The sequence below is a fragment of the Homarus americanus genome, unplaced genomic scaffold (assembly GCF_018991925.1).
Source record: "Homarus americanus isolate GMGI-L3 unplaced genomic scaffold, GMGI_Hamer_2.0 scaffold31037, whole genome shotgun sequence".
Lineage (NCBI taxonomy): Eukaryota > Metazoa > Arthropoda > Malacostraca > Decapoda > Nephropidae > Homarus > Homarus americanus.
The window spans coordinates 8,844,128-8,862,810 of NW_024722227.1; the positions used below are offsets into that span (position 1 = coordinate 8,844,128).

At 36.6% G+C, this 18,683-nt stretch overlaps 1 protein-coding gene across 4 annotated transcripts in view; it reads left to right on the forward strand.

Moving 5' to 3' along the window:
• LOC121862364 (BUB3-interacting and GLEBS motif-containing protein ZNF207-like) overlaps positions 1-12,156 on the forward strand; it is an 82,225-nt gene extending 70,069 nt beyond the window's left edge. For all 4 annotated transcript variants that reach the window (XM_042360607.1, XM_042360608.1, XM_042360609.1 and 1 more), the window contains one exon: positions 4,937-12,156. In XM_042360607.1, coding sequence (XP_042216541.1) covers positions 4,937-5,037 — 101 coding nt within the window. In that variant the 3' untranslated portion in view covers positions 5,038-12,156. The remainder of the gene's footprint in view (positions 1-4,936) is intronic.
• Positions 12,157-18,683: the final 6,527 nt, after the last annotated feature.

The following is an 18,683-nucleotide window of genomic DNA, read 5'->3' on the forward strand; positions in this document are numbered from 1 at the left end:
ATATATATATATATATATATATATATATATATATATATATATATATATATATATATATATATATATATATATATATATATATATATATATAATATATATAATATATATATATATATATATATATATATATATATATATATATATATATATATATATATATATATAATGTTTTATTTTATTTTTTAAGGTTGGAACTGTGGCCTGTTGGGTGGGTAACCTATAAACAAAAAAGTTAGGATAGGTTACGTGATGTGGCCTGTTGAGTCAAGTAACCTAACCTAATTTTTTGGAGTTAGGATGTGTCTGTTAGGTCAGGTAACCTAACCTATCCTATCCTAACTTTTTTTTTGTTATGTTGGGTTACCTGACCTAACAGGCCACGTACTAACCTAACTAAAAAAAAGTGATTTGCCCCAAACATAAATATCAGAATCATCTAAAACAGCAAAAACAAAAAAGTGAAAAAATATAATTTTCATGTGAATTGGTTAACAAAACGAGAAGATGCTGCGTGTTACCAAAACATCAAATTGGGACTTCAAAAAATTAGTAGTTTTTACAACTAATAAATCGCGAGATCGCGTTTATTTTTGGAATGCTTAATTCAAGTACTGTACTGTATATTCTTTCTTTACTCGATGAGATCTACTAAATGGTAAGAAAAAAAAACTTAAAAAGGTGATGGGTTGAGAACGACAACCCCCCCCCCCTCCTTTTTTTCTTTATAGTTGAGGAAAGCCTCCAAGCGGCCATTCAGTATTAACTTTTATTCTTCTAAGGCATCCACCAATAATAAAGTCTGGTCTGTCCAGTTGAGCTTCTTTTCTTTGGAAGTGGGGTTGAGGCTTCCATTTCCATGATGCTCAACTTGTCCGCTCCTTCAGTAACACGTGTATTTACAAGCAGCACAGCAAGGCCAAGCCACCGATCACTACCTTGGTTAATTAATCCTCCTTCAAACTGCACACATTAGATTTTTTGTTTTTTTCTCAAAATGTATATAAATGTAAATATTGAAATTAATCTTCATAATTTTATTGAGGTTATTCAGCCATAAGACCATTTTATATCAACTCCTGCTACCCTTAGCGCTGTTTAGCAGTACTTAACAAACAACTATTTGTGTGGTAAACGTTTGCTAGTTAAGCTTTGTGTATAACTTTAAAATTTTACTGCTTGCTAACAGTGATACGTCATTAGCAGAATAGTTTTGTGTATACCTGGTACGGGCCCTGATTTTCAACCCAGAGACTTCTGTTTCATATTTTTTTTATTGTTGATGTAATATTCCTTTAATAACCTTTTTATACTCTTAAAGACCTTAAATGTTGAAATGCAACTGAGTTTCTTTAAACAGTTCAGATAGGCAGCGTTACATCCACCTCATTTTTTTCCTCTTTTGCAGACTAAGTTCTGCCCCAATTAGTCTAATTTATTGAGGTTCTACTGTCCTTCATTCATGTGGCCTATGAAATTAGTGGCAATTCAGAATAAGATAGAGTTTTAGCATCATTTAGCTGTGAGAAATCCAAATCTTTTTGTTTCATGTCCCAAAACAAGTTAATCTTAGTTTTAAGTTATTCAAATAAAATTTAAAAAGTGGCATACCCATAGTGAAGAGGTTAGTAGAGATAGTGTATTAACCCCTTGTGTATGGGGAGGGGGGATTTCTCTGCTGAATAAAATCGTCTGGTAGCCAAATTAAATATCAAAAGTGGCTTCCCCATTGAAAAAGGGTGAGGCCACCTTACCCGAGCTCGTGTTATATAGAACTTCTATTGGGTGCAATAACTATTCCTCTGGCATTAATATTATCTGTTGGGGCAGAAAAATAGTTCCTCTCCGGTAAAGAATTTGGTGACCTGATAATGACTTTTGGTCTCGTACTGACCCAATGTTTAAATAAAAGGCATTACTGTACCTGTTAATTGGATTACCATCTCCCACACTACTCAAAGCTATGGCTTGTGTCAGGTCTTGGCCATCATATTTATTAAGTGCATTGAGCTGGAGCCAGATCTTGCTACTATGGCTGCCCAACTACCACTCCTGTAAAGGACACAATGAGAATGAATTATTTTTGGAATTAATTCCATACAAAACTTTTCCAATAAAAGATCAATGAACAAAATATTTTGGCATGATATATGAGTGGTTAAATCGAGAAAAAAATCAACATTTCCAAAAATAATTAAAAAATATATGGCGGGAAAATAGGCGGACTTTCTGGAACATCACCCGGGGCACGCTGGTCGGACATTCTGGAATGTCCGCCTATTTTCCCGCCTTTTTTTTTTGGTGTTGATTTTTTTCTCGATTTAACCCCGCGTGGGGGGTACTACTAGCAGCACCCTAACCTGGGCTTAAGGGTTAAAAAAAAAACGTAAGAAATGCTGATACCAGTCGGTAAAATTGGTACTGTACTAATTTAGAAACCATTTTTTACCAAAATAATTGTGGATAGGTTATCTAAAAGTTTGTTCAAATAAATATTCAGGGTATTTAAAAATAAATAAAAATATATGATACAGGTGAATGAGGCATGAATAGAGCTGTACTATGTCACGGCCAAGACATTGGAATCTTCCACCCTTTACTGGGGAAAGTTTTCCCGAGTCTAAACTATGCATCTCACACGGAGTTTTTTGTTTACGTAAGCACCTCTGTACAGGTACAATATATTGTAAATAAACAGAATTTTGAATACTACTACTGTACTGTGCTGTATATACTGTACTCACCAGCAGATGCTGTCGTCTTGAGCCTACAGTAGGCATACACTCTCCTCAGCTGAATGTAATATGTCACTGTAATCATTGGTAGTAGGCAGCTACCAAACAGGGAGGTACTACCGCCTGGGAAGATATTGGAAGCATAATGTGTTGTCTAATGGTAGACCCTGCTGCCACATGGCATCACAAAAATTTTGACCAAGTCCCAGGTTGCTGATCTGACTTTCTGCCCCATTTACACACAATTGCAGGGTCTCAATTGTTTCTCTTACTATTGACAACACAACTTACATAGGTATATTGTTTCTCACTTTTGATCTTTTTTTCGTTTTTGTATTTCGTTATGGTTCTTTATGATTATTATTATTATTTTTATTTTATTTTCAATTTTGTTTTTATTTTATTATAAATTTCATTTACTATGAATAATTATTATTCATAGTAAATAGCTGGGAGATGCATCGGTCTATTACAGGCATCCCATGATGTCACATGATACTCAAGTTACCCAAGTGGTTTTCCCACCCACACGGCTGGCATGTGGTGATGTAGCGGAGCATGGCGTAATTTCTCATAATTCTGAACATTTGTTCGCAGACCCGGAATCGAAATCACTTTTCTGGAGAAATTCTGGGCCAATTTCATTTCCAGTTATTGAATAGTTTTGGGGATCGGGGATTCTGGCTAACGAGGAGATAACTGTATAACACTGTACAGCACTTAATATGGCAGAGTATCCTACTTTGCCTGTTTTCTCTGCAGCAATACTTCACATCATCACTAATAATCAGCTTAGAAAGATATGCATTTTGCTGATTGTAAATACCAGTTGTCCAAGAACTATAAACGATAACCTAAATTTTGTCCATTCCTAAATTGTTAAAGCAGCCACATCTATAAAGAAAGCCAATAATGCAGGCAGGAACTGGTCACACTGTCTTGACATAGGTTTACATACCACTAATTTTCCTTTTCCCCTTTGTTTCCACCTTTTTTCAACTCCCCAGGTGCTTCTGTCTCTTCCAAATGTAAAGTGACACACAAAGCTATCAGAAGAACTAATAGTGAGGGCTATAACAGCAAAATTAGGAGTGGAAACACAATCTGAGTGGAACTGAAGCTGTAGACTCAGAGCTCATTGGCACAAGAAGTCAACCGAGTAAATGATTACATGTAGTTACCAGTGGAGGCAGGCTCACCCATGTAGCTAGGATTGAAAGTACACTTTCAAGCTAGCGCACGCAATCCACCGCTTCTCTTAAACAAGGGAATTTTCACGAAGTCCATGCAATATCAAAGAACATGGATAGATTTTTTGGAAAACAAGAAAATTCTGTTCGAATCATCATTGGCTTGCACTCATTGCATGGAGCGCCTCATATGATACCATCTGGTAACTGTTAATAGCCAGATAAAGTGTTACCTGCTATATTGTAACAAATGTTTTGAATGTGCAGGAACATATACTGGAGGCACAGTAATTCCATACTGTACTTGTAAACACATTACTGCAGCACATAGGACTAATTATCTTCTGTGCAATTCATAATAATTGCAGGCTCAAACTCTTACTCCATCCTTTTATTATACAGTACAGTACATAGTTTGTTACCAGCAAAAGTAAATTTGATTTTATTAAAAAAAAAATCACATTTTATAATATATATATATATAATATATATATATATAATATATATATAATATATATATATATATATATATATATATATATATATATATATATATATATATATATATATATATATATATATATATATATATATATATATATATATATATATATATATATATATAATGATTATTTAGCAATAAAAAATTAGATTTTATAATATAAAGTTATAAGGAAAATTTGAGGGTGTAAGTGACTTCTACAGGTGTCAGCGATGGTATTCTGTCTTAAGTGTGGTACAATTATTCTCTTACATTTGGTTAGTTTTCTCTTGATTTGCACAGTGGAATTAGATTAGTTACGACTGAAGCACGATTTGCACTTTTGTCCTTAAACAATTTAAATGCTATAATAGAACTCACCTTCCTGTTTTGGCTCAGTATCCTGTAATGTTCCTTAGAATGCTAGCTGTGTTTTATGTAATAAGAAAATGATGCTAATCCTATTAGTATGCCATGGGATGTTGTACAATTTTCTGGGATTGACTAATTTTGTTGTTGGTTAACTATTTCAGCTCTGCCTGGTCATGGGCAGATGGCCCCTGGGTTAGGTGCTCCACCAATGATGGGGGGCCCCATGATGGGAGGGCCTCACATGATCCCACGCTTCAGGTGACCACCTGGTCCCGGTATGTAGCCAGCAGGTAGGAAGCAACGGGATGGGCAGCAGCAGGTCGGCGCTGGTGAGGCAACATACGCATGCCTTCGTCATGACTGATAGTCAGCCTCCTCACCGACCCTCCCTCGCTCGCTCGCTAAGCACACTAGCGCAGTCAGTCAGTCACTAAGTTGGCCTGTGGGGCAAACCAACACACACCTGGGACTATCCAAGATGATTCTGCTGTCTACATTACCTGCATTAGGCAAGAATTCTCAAACACCACTCATGCAGAGACATAAGACACGTCCAATTTTCGGCAAAGTTGAGACAGGAACAGTTCAATTGAACGAGAGAGTAGGATTCAATTTGTATGTCATGAGTGATGTTTTTGTGTGAAGTCATAGGTTTTTATTTTAATAATCAAAAATTACAAATATGTTGACAAAACTAAACAATGAAATTGTAGTGGGTCCCTAAAACTTGTTGGTTTTCCATCACAGCTCGGTTAGTCCTGTGTGGACGAGCTAACATTGCATCACTTTGCAGCAAGCATCTGTTATCATCTGTTATTGACTTCTTTGTCTCTTATCATTGCTCTGATCAGTGTTGAAATGTTTATCCACAAGACTGTTGTTTGTGTGCCGCCCACGTGGAACTTAAGTTTGAGCAAGTGGTGCTTGTATACTTGCTTCTTGGGACCTACACTTGATTGTATGTATAATTACTCTGATCCAGCTCAAGTGTGCGAGAGGTGTATCCCCCAGGTGTTGCATCTGTGTTTCTCTGTTGGCTTAATCATATTCCAGGCCATTGTGATCATTTATGATTAATTTGCTGGAGATATAAGGCAATTGGATTAAGTGCAGATGTGGCTTGTGGAGTAAGGTCCTGGTGCTAACTTGGGCTGAGATGGGGGAAGCAGGCTCGACTGTTCTATTCTTGGAGCGTTCAAGCACTTGTATTATAGTGTTTTAGGTTTCATCATTCTTTTTGAGTGATAATTGTGTATTTGTGAATTTTCTCTTTAAGGTAAGAAACTGTTTAGTTGATAAGGTAAGAAGCTGTTTAGTTTAGAAATGGTAGTTCTTCACAAAGCACTGTTGGAATTTTATCCTACCTATACAGATGTTAACCACAGGTTAGTCCATTTATAAATTTTTTTTGCAAGTTGTACAAATGAATTTGTAAATTGTTGAAAGGGAGATCCCATTAGCAGCCGTAAGTACTTTTTTGTATTTATTATTGTCACATTATTGCTATGAGGATTTAGTGACTTAACTATCAGCTTTGTTAAAAATGATGATCACCTGTTTACTGTATGTTGTGAAATAAATACTAATTAAGTTGTCATTCTTGTATTAGTTGGTTTCAAGCTTTATATTTTGTTATAATGCATACAAAATAAGATTATTTTTTTTTATTTGGATGAAAGTAATGGATTTTTTGTATTACTACTTGAAAGGGTGGAAGGAGTGGAGCATACGAACATTGTGGAAATTCGCAACAGGTGAGCCCGAACGAGAGGACGCGAGGCTGGGGGAGATGAGAATTTGTATTTTTGGTTTCTCCATGGAGTAATGTAACGGTTGTACTAATGTAATTGTTTTGGTAGAGCAGGTCTCTTGTCTCAGGATTTCCTTGTTATTTTAATTAATATATCTAACAATTTTGTGGCATAAGCTTTAAAGATTTATATATTGGAGTACAAATTTAATTCTGGCCATTTTTCTCAACAATTTGTAGCCAGGATATTCTGAGGGAGTTGCTTTGTAAAACCAAAACCTTTGCTGTAGTATTGCTGTTAAGTCGTCACTCTTCAGTGTGCATGGAATTTTGTTACTTATCGTAATTCAGAATAACACAGGAACTGAATGGATTCTTAACCCTCACTGGGTTTGTGCATGTAAGCGGTCATATATTTTAAGGGTTTAGGAAAAACGTGTGGAGCTCCTAAAGTATGTTCATGGTTGGCCACAATTTTTTTTTACAAGGCCAGAGCGTGGTGAGGCTAACCAGCCAACTCTTGTTGGTACTCTTTTTCTTTGTTGAAAGGAATCACTAGTAATTTGTGTGTAGGTTAAATGCAGTTATTGGGGATTATCCAATTTTATTCCTAGATTGTTTTAATGGTTTTAGTTTTGTTAGTGCTTAAGATTTTTTTAGTCACAATTCATTATCCTTTTTGTGTTCATAATTTCAATTCAAACACAGCCTTCATTATGAGTAAAGTACCTGTAAGGTTTATTCCAAAAATAAATGCATTTCACATTAGGTTCACATGTCTTTATTTTACAAATACTACTGTAATTATAACTAAAGACTTAAAGATTTTTTTATTATTATTATTGTGTGGATCATGCAGTAGCCTCACTTTTTCACATTAGATCTACTGTGCTGCTGCAGATCCAATCACAGTACTGCACTCTATAACCATCTGTTTGTTTTTTCTCAGTACTGATTAAGTGAAAATAAGAATGCATTAGACATATTGGTGTTTTCTTCAGTTAGGTTGGTTAGCTATGCCATGCTCCCTCTTGATTAACTAACCAGTTGAGACATTCCAACGCACACGCCAGTGGTGAGACCAATTTCAGTTTTCCCAGCTTGCAGCCTCTCAGGAGCCCTGTTATGTCTCCGCATGGCGCAGCCCGCTCTTGATTAGCTTGTTGGTGATGGTGAATCTGGGAAGTGAGGCCACATTCTCAGTTTTGGGGCCGACGAGTGACTCTCACCAACCGCACTCACTATTGCTATGCTGATGCCTTTATTTGCCCTTAGGGAGTGTGTCTCTCCGAATGTAAGTATCTTGTGATCGAGTGAATGAGTTCTTTGTGTATGTGCATTGTGTTAAATTGCTGAATTTGTATCTTCTTGATATATCATGTAATCCACTTACAGATTGGCCCATGGCTATTCCATATGTTAGGAAGCTAATTTGTGTATATGTTTTGTAATATAATTTTTGAATTTTAATATAGTTTGTATCTGTCAGGGAAGGGTGGTAAATATTAGTGCAGTGAGTGTGGTTTGATGAGAATGACTCAGGCTGGCCATTTGCTCAGTAGCCCTAGAAGTCCCCAATATGAATGTGTTCAGTCTTCCAGCAGCCGCCAGGTAGGCTGAATTCACAGCACCAGGGGCTGTTGGGAGTCAGTCCCCCAACCGGACGTGGTTTGGTGATTCATTCACAGCCTGTCACGGTGCTGTTGGACCTCTCAGTCCCCAGCCCCCTGAATTTTGGGGGGCTTGGTGAATTCTCTCTCACACTACTACTCTGTGTCGTACTGTGTTAGGCATCACTGATGACCTAGGTTGGGCCCAACCTCACACCCAGCATATTGTCTGCTATTCAGCTTTTGTTGAGCAGGCAAGTGGGGGGCATGAGGTGTGGGATGCTACTCAACCCAGAAACCCCAGGAGTGTAGCTGCGGTGTTGAGAGGATAATCACCTGTCCTCCCCGGGCCACTCTTGTGACCACACCCTCCAGAACTGGTGCAAGAAAGGTACATATTTTGTTTGTTAATGGTGGTTGGGGAATGGCCAATCTTCAACATTTCTTCACTTGCTTTAAGAATGGTTTGAGCATGAGGGTCTAACTGGCAAACTTTGTAATGTAGAGTTTAGTAGATGAGAGCTCTTGCAATTTTACATCTAGTTTGTATGTTAGCACTGCAGTGCTCAAGCTTCTCTGTGAATTGGTAAGCTACTGTGAGCTATAGGAATATTTCAATGAGGTTCTGTAAGTATTAATGGAGCCTTGTTGTGTATAGCCTTCTAGCACAGAGTGCTTTCCATCACGCTTGCACCTAAATTCCAAAGATTTTACAATACACTTTTTTCCTCAGATCATTCTACTGCTTTTGTAATATATATATATATATATATATAAAACTCAGTAACTGTAAAATTATCATGGACTTGGGAGACATAATTACCTTACCTCTGACTACATCATGTTACCAAAGCTGATCGCACCCATCCTCCTTTTGCTGGAATAATCTCTTATCTCAAGCCATCTTTTGATAATAGTCTTCAATAACTGAAAAGGTAGCAGGAAATTTCATATATGGGTTATGTAGTTGAATTTTATGAAATTGTAACCTCTGGATATGAAATATATTTTCAACAATTTCCTCAATAATAACCTCTTTTCTATTAAGAAATGTTCTTTTAAGTAAAAAAAAAAAAAAAAAAACTTATTGAACTATGTTTCATCCATAATAGAATGGCGTTATTGGCAGAACTTTAAAAGCAGCGCATGTACCCAAGAAAAATATAAAATTTAATTGAAACAAGACACCCTTGAAGATTATGGTAGCCAGTAGATGCAGTAATTATTCCCACACACTTAAATTAGGGCAGCGGTAAATATTGTATGTAAAAAATAAATTAAAATAAAGAAAAAACCCTAAAATGGTTTGGAGGTGTTGTGGTAATTATGCTAAGCTTAATTTTACACTGGGTTTACATCCATCCTATAATAGCATTGATTTTTTTTTTATTATATGGTGTTGGAATTATGAAGTTTGAAGTTTACATCAGTAATTTTACCATACATCTGGTGGTACATAAGTAAACTTGTTAGACACCTTAAACGGCAAAAACATTTCGACTTGTCCTTTTTATACTTTGATTCCATGACTGAAACTTCAAAGTAAATTAAGAGAGCCCTCTTCTGTAGTCAGCCAGTCAACCAAGATTGAAATTTACTTGAAATCTATAAAGCCAACTTTGAAGTCTCAGTCCTTTAATTGTTTTGTTTTAAGCCTTTTCCTGCTGTAATGCAAAGTGAGCAGGATCAAGACCAAACACATATTCTTTCTTTATTACCTCTCATTCAGTCTATTTGCTGTGTTAGTAAAGTTACATTGAAGTTTTCCATAAACTTCTTATAAGGAAGAGATTCTAAATTTCAGACATGAGAGAAAAGTCATATCAGGAGTTTATTTTAAATAAATTATAGTACAGTAAAAGACAAAAACGTGTGTAGGAGCCAGACAATTGGCTGGTGTGCTCCAATTCTCCTAACCTATGCAGTAGGTACTTGGAAAATTTTATTTCTTCTATGCAGATCACATACAAACTCTGTTTAACTTGATCAGACTGAAATGTTTTTGCCAGAGAATGGAAGTGGTTCTTGTGCATATTAGCTGTATATAAAGGTGACACTACAGCCATGAGAGAAAATTACAAGTTTAACATTAGGTTTCCTTAAACACTATCATGATCACCATCTATTTAATTTAGATGATATACAGTATGCTGATTTTCGTAGATACATCTTTTCTTAATATTTGTTGACATCATTTATCTAAAAGAATCAGTCACTATAAACAGTATTGTTTAATTTTATTGCAAATTAATACTCTTTTTACACATGGCTCATGGGATGCAAAAGTCTCATTGATGGAAGTTTCAGAGAAGTATTTTCAAGTATAATTTGTTTGTAGCATTAACATATAATGCCTCGGGAAATATTGCATGTAGCATTAACATATAATGCCTCGGTAAATATTGCACGTAAATGCTGTGCATTCGATAATGAGAATATTTTTTAGTAGAAATTGCTGTAGACAAATAATTTACTCTTGTCAATCAATAATAAGAAATTATTTCATAGAAATATAAGACCCTATTTAAAATTTTCACCTGGGAAAACTTTGTTAGTGTTCAAAAACTTATAAATTTTATCTTATCTATATTGTACTGTACTTTGAACAAACAAAGCTTGACAATCAGAATTATGCATTGCAGATAGAAAGAGAGCTTACCAGTAGTCTTGACACTAATATAAAAAAGAAAAGAAAAAAAAAGATAGTTGTCCCAACTCTGAGTAACTTGAGCATAGTGCTTATACCCATTTATAACTAATCCCTTTCTATGTTGGCAAGAAAGATATTATGGTAGCATTATTTGAAATAATATGTATTGGTTAGTAAGATAAACCTTCAAGAATTGCTATTGGATTGAAACAATTCCTTCAAGATCCTGGAACTGTTTACTCATTCATTTTCATATAAGTGCTTGCTGCTATGAACCTTGAATGAATTAGTACAATAAACCAAGAATTAATTGAATTTTTACACTAAATGTTGATAATTCAGGAAAAGTGAAAATAATAACTTGGGTAAACATGCTCAAATGTTAGTGACTATTTATAAAGTAAATTATAACAGCATTGTTTTGGGAAAGTAGCCCATATATGAAGTAACAAATGAGATCTCTGTCTCATCAGTTTTATTTATCATTAAATAAAAAAAATGCTTGGGGAGATTACAAACCACCTTTTCTAATTCTTTCATTCATATTGTAGCTAAATAATTTTTTGAATACTTCAAAGGTACAACAGCTTTTAATAACATTAACAAGCACTTTTTCCTCTTCTAAATTAAATATTGCATAGTTCATAAATGTAAATTGTGAATTTGTTTTCATAAATTTGTAAAATATCAGCCAATTTCTTTGCGAAAGTAGATTCATGAGATAATAATCATCAGTGTACACACCAGTGTTTATTACCCTGCCAGATTGACCTGGAGGTGGAATCAAGCCCAAGTCATTGAGATCAAGTTGAAAGTGTTAACATTGTCATGATATCCCCATTTTAATAATTGCTTTAATACTAAAACTTTGGGATTCATTTATATTAGCTTGCAAGTACTGTACTGTATATTATTCAGTAGGTGTTACATATAATTTTACTTGTTAAAATCCCAATGCCTTTAGATATATAGTATATGTTTTTTCAGATACAGCAATGTTCTGTCTCTCAGTCTTTGTCAATTCCTCCTCTCCTTTATATCATAGAATGAAGCTCAGGAAATCTTCCCCAAAACACTATTACTTCACAATTATTTCTCACTTATGCATTAGTTAAGAAAGTAGGTGGTGTTTCCTTGTTTGTGTGTGTTTTACCTTCTGTCTTCTGCACCGTTGGCTGGGGTCCCGGACTGCTCCGGGGCTGTGGTGTTTGTGAGTATCATGATGATGGCAGATGGCGCACAGACCAGCACAGATGAGTTTTATATGTTTTTTTGTTTTATTATTGTATGCCCTATACAGCTGTATTTACAGCTCAACAGTTTAGATATTTTGTGAGGCTGCTGTATTAGTCCAATAAAATTTTCAGTGAATTCTAGCTTTTCTTATCCACTTCAATGAACATGGAAAGAATAAGTGTATGTGATTTATAGTACCTCCTTTCTTTTCAAGTGAGTAGTGGGTGATAGGGTAATAATTCCAGCCTACCTGACCATAGTAATGATGGCAATGGTTAATTGAAAACAGGCTAGCCAAAAGCTGGAAAGAAATACATATATACAGTACAGTAGACTCGTAACTTACGCAGGGGTTACGTTCCTGGGACCCCGCACAAAGTCAGAGACATTCTTAAAAATCTCCTAAATCACCCTTAAATCACTACCCTGTATATACTGTATACATGTACATATACACGAGAACTCATAAATCACGACTGTAATGTAATATCAACATCTGTAACAAGTGCATAACAGCATTAATAGAACACAGACATTATGTAGACAGATATGTGTTGTTGTTTTGAGATTATTCATCCCCTTCCCACGTCACAGTAGGAGGATCATCAATGTCAGATAACGATGAAGAGGAGGATGTGGGCAGCTTCAGGTCACTGAGAGAAGTTGAGGGCTTTGGCTGATCTGGTAATGATGTTGATGCTGAGGTTTTCTTAAAGAACATGGTGATGGGAAGCTGTCGTTTCGTAAGCTTTCTGGAACATATTCTTATACCGAGTCATAAGGCTTGTAAGACCTCACAAGAAGTTGATGTTTAATGCCTTCTCCACCTGGCTAGTCACTTCAGCAGTAAATGAGGCACTTTTAGACACGGTTTCACAAATTTCCCTCTCCCAAATGTTGATGGATTTCACGCTGGATTTATTCCGCCCTTACCTCCATGCCACAGCAGCGATCAACATGCCGCCTTTTATTAAGTCTAACACGGTTACTTTTTCTTCCAGGGTCATCACAGAGCTTTGTTTCTTCGCTGGAGGACCAGAGGCAGAGGTTGGCTTGTGTTTGGGCATTATGAACGAGAATGAGAAAGGTTTAAGCGCACTATATTGACAAACAAGAGGCAGCTGTTACTCGGCCGATACACGCGCGGCAACTGAGACAGACAGAGAGGTGGCGGGGTGGTGCGTTTGGCGGGCTTGCGACTCATTTTGAAAGTTTTGAGCTTGAAATTGTAACCTAACCCCCGGGGTAATCCGCGTAAGTTGCAAGTCTACTGTATAACATTTAGTAAAATGGAGGAAGGGAAAGGAAAAGTGGAGTGAATGCAGAAGTTCTTTATGAATCATTGATGATATTCACAAGGGTTAGAATGGAGATGTTCTTGTAGTATTCTTTGAGAGGCTGCATGGGTATGATGCATTTGTGGTGTCAAACAGCAGCTTCTAAGTAAAGAACCATATGTAGCAGACATATATATTGGCAATGATGGTGTTAAAATTATTGATGACCTCTTAAGCATGATTACTTAACCTCTTGAATAGGATGAGTTAATCCTTGAGTACAAACACTTAACCCCTTGAATACTGTGTGATGAAATAACCTCTAAGTTCTCCATCACACCTGTGTTGCTGTATAGTGACAAATTATTTTTGAAGACACAAGAAGGTAGAAATGGGTAGGAATACAGTTTCTATATAGGAGGGTACAGTAAACCCTCGGTATAACGGATGCTGTATACATCGGACTCCTTAAACTTATTTCGGCTGGTAAGTGTTTGGCAAACTCGTACTAAGGAGGATGTCGGCAAAAGAACCTTTTTACGTTTGAAGTTTACTCATTATTTAATGTTATAACTTTATAGTGTGAAAGTATAGAAGTGACTTTTGTGTATATTTATTCCTGTCTTGTTTTGGAATGTTGAGATTGTAAACATTTATTGAGAAGGATGGTAACTACCTGTGCATCGAACTGGTCACATTCTGAGCATCAGACGATGTATCAGTAAAACCAGAGTTGGACTATTTTGTAACAAACGTTTACCCAATATTTTGATGTAAATAACGTTTAAGAGGAATTGCATTATTATCAAAAATTTATATACAATAAGTTGGAATTTTTAGTCAACTCAAAAATAAATGAGAAGCGAGTTATACCATCTTCACAGTAAATTGAAGAATTTGATACTTGATTTGGGAAGTCAACATTTGATGATTTCGAACCAATTCACTCAAATTAAGCAATATCCAACTATCCATTCCTTATATCCAGTAGGGTATACCAGTGGCCGTTGCAACCAAAACATTGATTGGGTACCACTTGTAAATGGCGAATTAGTTTCCCCTAACCTAATTGACTATCCTGCCCCCCACCCCCCTTGTTTCAGCACAGACCAATGATTCTGCAGCAAATCTGCCAGCCACACCAGCTCCCAATCTTACCCAAGGTCAATAGGGGTCTTACCCATGCTTAGCTTGACTCATCGGACATAAGGCATGAGCTTCAGACTTGCTCAGGATTTTGTGAGGGGGTTTCGGATTTTGAGTGAATGGAAAAAGGCCACAACAAAATAGGTAACAGAAAAGTCAGTTTATCACTTGGTAAACATTCATATTTTATTTAATTAGGCATTCAGGGGCAGATCCAGGAATATCAAAGGGGGGGAAACATGGCGAGCATAGCAAGTCCACACAGCTGGGGGGTTTTGGGGAAGGCGCTGTTGTCTTCCCCCCCCATTTTTTTTATCTGACCATTATCATGGGCACTTGATATTAGGAGATATTCTGAAGTCAATAGTAATTACTTTTTCTCTGCCCCTGGCATTAATAAGTAAAGTATAAACCCAGAGCAGTTTAAGGTGGATGTTAATTGACAATAGTACATGATTTCCACAGGTATATAAAAACAAACTACTGTATTAAATACTTTAAACAACACAAAGTAATAAAACGTTTGTCATCATACTGCCTCCACAGCAACCACTGAATATTTTCACCTTGTGATAACGGTTTTGGTTTCACATTTATTGTTTTAAATAACTCTTAAGTGGCAGGGCTTGATGTAAACTCTAATTGCTGGTTTTTCTTTTATTGTCAAAGTAGTTTTATACACATATATCAAGACTTTTGAGTAAATAAATTATGAATTCTCTCCAGGAAGTGTAATGAATACACTTTGAGAGAACACTTAAGTTGCTTGTTCACCCCTGCAAAAGTTGTAATGATCTGATACTCTCTCCGAGCGTGTCTCCTCCTCCGGGCACCAGAGAGGAGAGAATATGACAAGGTGTGAAATGTTTTGATTTATCAGCTGACCTAGCTCGACCTCTGTGATAGTTACAAGTTCAGCCGTGAATAATCATCAACAACTGAGTCCTTAGTGAATAAGTTGGTGTTATTCATTTGAACGAATATTTATATCAAGCAAAAGTGCTGTTACACCGCTTGGCCACTACCAACAGAGTCCTCACAGTTTAAATTCTAGGTACAGTATATCGAACCATGTTACAATAAAGTGTGCTTTAGCTAAACTGTTGCCTCTTGCACATGCTTTTGTAATGCCTTCTGGAAAGTTTTCTTGGAAACTACTGTGTACCTAGAGGACATTTTCCTGTAACAAATTGTCAAAACAATCCAGGAACTGACAAATATGATGACAGGTATGGTGAAACCAGGTAGGATTACTCTGGAAGATAAATAAAAAGGAAAAGAATCCTGTAAGTCAGGAAACTGTGTTTCATTAATGTAAGACAAGTTTAAGCTTATCAAAGACAATATGAATGCTGCTGAAATTAATATAAGGGTAAAAATGGTATGGGTATCAGTTCAGAAGTAATGTTTGATACAAATGCAAGATGATGGTGAGTAGGCAAGGTTGTGATCGCATTACTGCTAATTTCACAATAGTCTGGTGCTATATGATAACCTTCCACTACTAAATGTTTACCTACATCCTGGCATATAAGTATCACACTGGTTTGGTTTGGAAAATAAAAATAGCACATTACGTATTTACATGGGCGTGAAACACTAACCTATGGGGTATTGGAGTGTATTCACATTGCTGTAGAGCTGTAGAAGCATTAGTTTGTATTATAGCTAGTTCATAAGTAGCTTCTGCAGCCCAAATGAAAGCGAAAGCATAAGCTGGACATACGTGTAAGTATGTTGACTTACAATAATTTAAGACCATGCTTAGTCACAGCAACTAACGAAAAATCTTCTGAAACCACTATTAGTTCAGTTTCTCTGTTAAGAACCAAAAGTTCGTCATTTGCCTTCAATGGAAACGGTTCCAAATGCCATGCATTAAACTTCTGTTGTGATTTTAGTGGAATGTGTATTAGTATTTCCTCATGCGTTAAAGATGCCTCTAATAAGGGGCAACAATATTCCACGTCATGCTCCTGAAAATAGGAATTAGCTGATAGTCAGTTTCAGCTATATGTAAAGCAGCAATAAGTTGACCAACTGGCAACAACTGTGCATCTACACGACCTAAACCTGCATTCACTAAATCAGCTATGACCCTATCACTGGTAACTGTGGAAGCTTGCACAGAGGCTTCAGCTGCATGCATATATTCTGTAAAGCAGAGTAGCCAATCTAGTGTAGGCACTGTCCATGTGAATCCCTGGACAACACGTGTTAGTTGCTTAGTTTCGTCAACAATAGCATTCAACTGAGAGTTCAGAGTTTGTACTACCTTGTAGGACTGTTCAATGGCCTTTTTCTGTTTCATAACCACTTTTGAAACTGTATTCATTTGTTGTCCCAGTTTAGCTACATCTTCGGCGGTTATCCTACCAAACAGGGTGTTGCTTATTAAACCAACAAAATTAAATAGACCACGTTTTTGACGCCGATGAGAATGTACCGTCTTGTTCAAGATTCTTCGAACACTGCTGGAGACAGCTGGCAACTCAAGGCTGTTTGTTTACTATAGTACGTAGTATAATATAATACAAAACAAAAGTCCTACCATTAAATTAAGTAACAGGGAACTAAGTAACCAATTACCGATCACTTTTACATTTACAGTATTCATAATTTTTACTACGTACTATAGTAAACAAACGGCCTTGAGTTGCCAGCTGTCTCCAGCAGTTTTAGAAGAATCTTGAACGAGACAGTACATTCTAATCGGCATCAAAAACGGGGCCTATTTAACTTGACAGTTACGACATCTACTAAAAGTACTTTGCTCAGTGGGGCAACTAAAGCTCCGGCTTTGATGATGTCTGTTGGGGTTGCAGCTGTTGCCACCGCGCTCCATGCTAACAGGAGTAGCGATATCCAAGCCATGCCTGAAAGGGGTGAGGATAATTAATGTTTTTTGTTTGCTGATCATAGTTTTTGACTATAAGTATTGTCTATTATTGTATCGTGCTGAGCAACTGTCGTAGTACTGTTTTATCAATATGTTAAATAAATGTTAAAAAGACTAATAATTTTGATATAAAAAATGCAAAAATATTGAGGAGCACAACTTCGTTGATATTTATTCTACTGGAAACAAATGTAACATAGAACAGATTATTGAATTGGCAGACTAGCCCATCAGCTGATCAGATGAAGCTCACAACAAAACGTGATGTTGGTAAGGATTTCGTTAATCAAAGTTGTTCGTTAACCGAAATGAAGATCCTTATGGGAGGTAATTTGTTAATCGAACCATTCGTTAACCAAGGGACCACAGTACGGCAGGCTCTCATATTTGGATACCCATTTAGACTGTAAAAACCTCGTGAAATTAAAATCGTCAAATTTAAATATAACTTCCTATGGAGAAAATTAATTTGAGTCTGGTACTTACGAGGTTTGGCTAAATTTTGCCTTATTTACCCTACTTTTTGGGCGAATTACAACCTGTAATAAAGCAACATCCTAATAAACCAACGAAAATAACACAGATAAAGTTAAATAAAAACTAAAAATAAAGTTAAATAAAAACTAAAAACAACACACAAAAAGTTTTTGTTCTATAGCTTCAGCTAGAGTTGAACCTAATGATTTGGCAACTTCGTCATCCGAGTAAAAACACACACAACAACACTGGCTGTCCTTATGTTTTCAACTTTACCACTGCTGGTGGGTAGAATTTTTTTTTTAAATTGAGAAACCTTACCTAAAATATATATATGAACAGTAAATAAGTGTTGCTTTCATATTCTTATGTAGAGTAATGACGATATGTTTTCACATGTGGACACTTATATACGCGATCTAATTTTTTTTCTTTACCATTAATGGTTATGTGGGGTTCAGGATGTTTGGTTCACACTCAGGATTGGATGGAGAAAGGAAACTCACAATGTGCTCTCTATATACATGTTGTATTGGATGTACAATGCAGCTTGGTGCTGGGAAGGCAGCATGGTTACAAGCGTGATGTAGAGAGAGCTGGTTGGTGAGGACGCTCAGAGAAGGACCGCTTGTGGGTCGCCATGCTCGCCAGCGGGAGAGAGGACCGCCAGGCAGGCGGAGGAGCGAGGACCGCCAGGCAGGCGGAGGTGTTGCTGGCTGGTTGGTGTAGGTAGAGAGAGAGATCACCACGAGGTCAGGTCTTAAATAGCGGGGGTAGGCGTGGCTTAGCAGTTGACCCCCGCTCCGTGGTGTATGGCGGCGCTGGTTGACCTAGACCACGAGGCATACACTTGGGAATTGGTG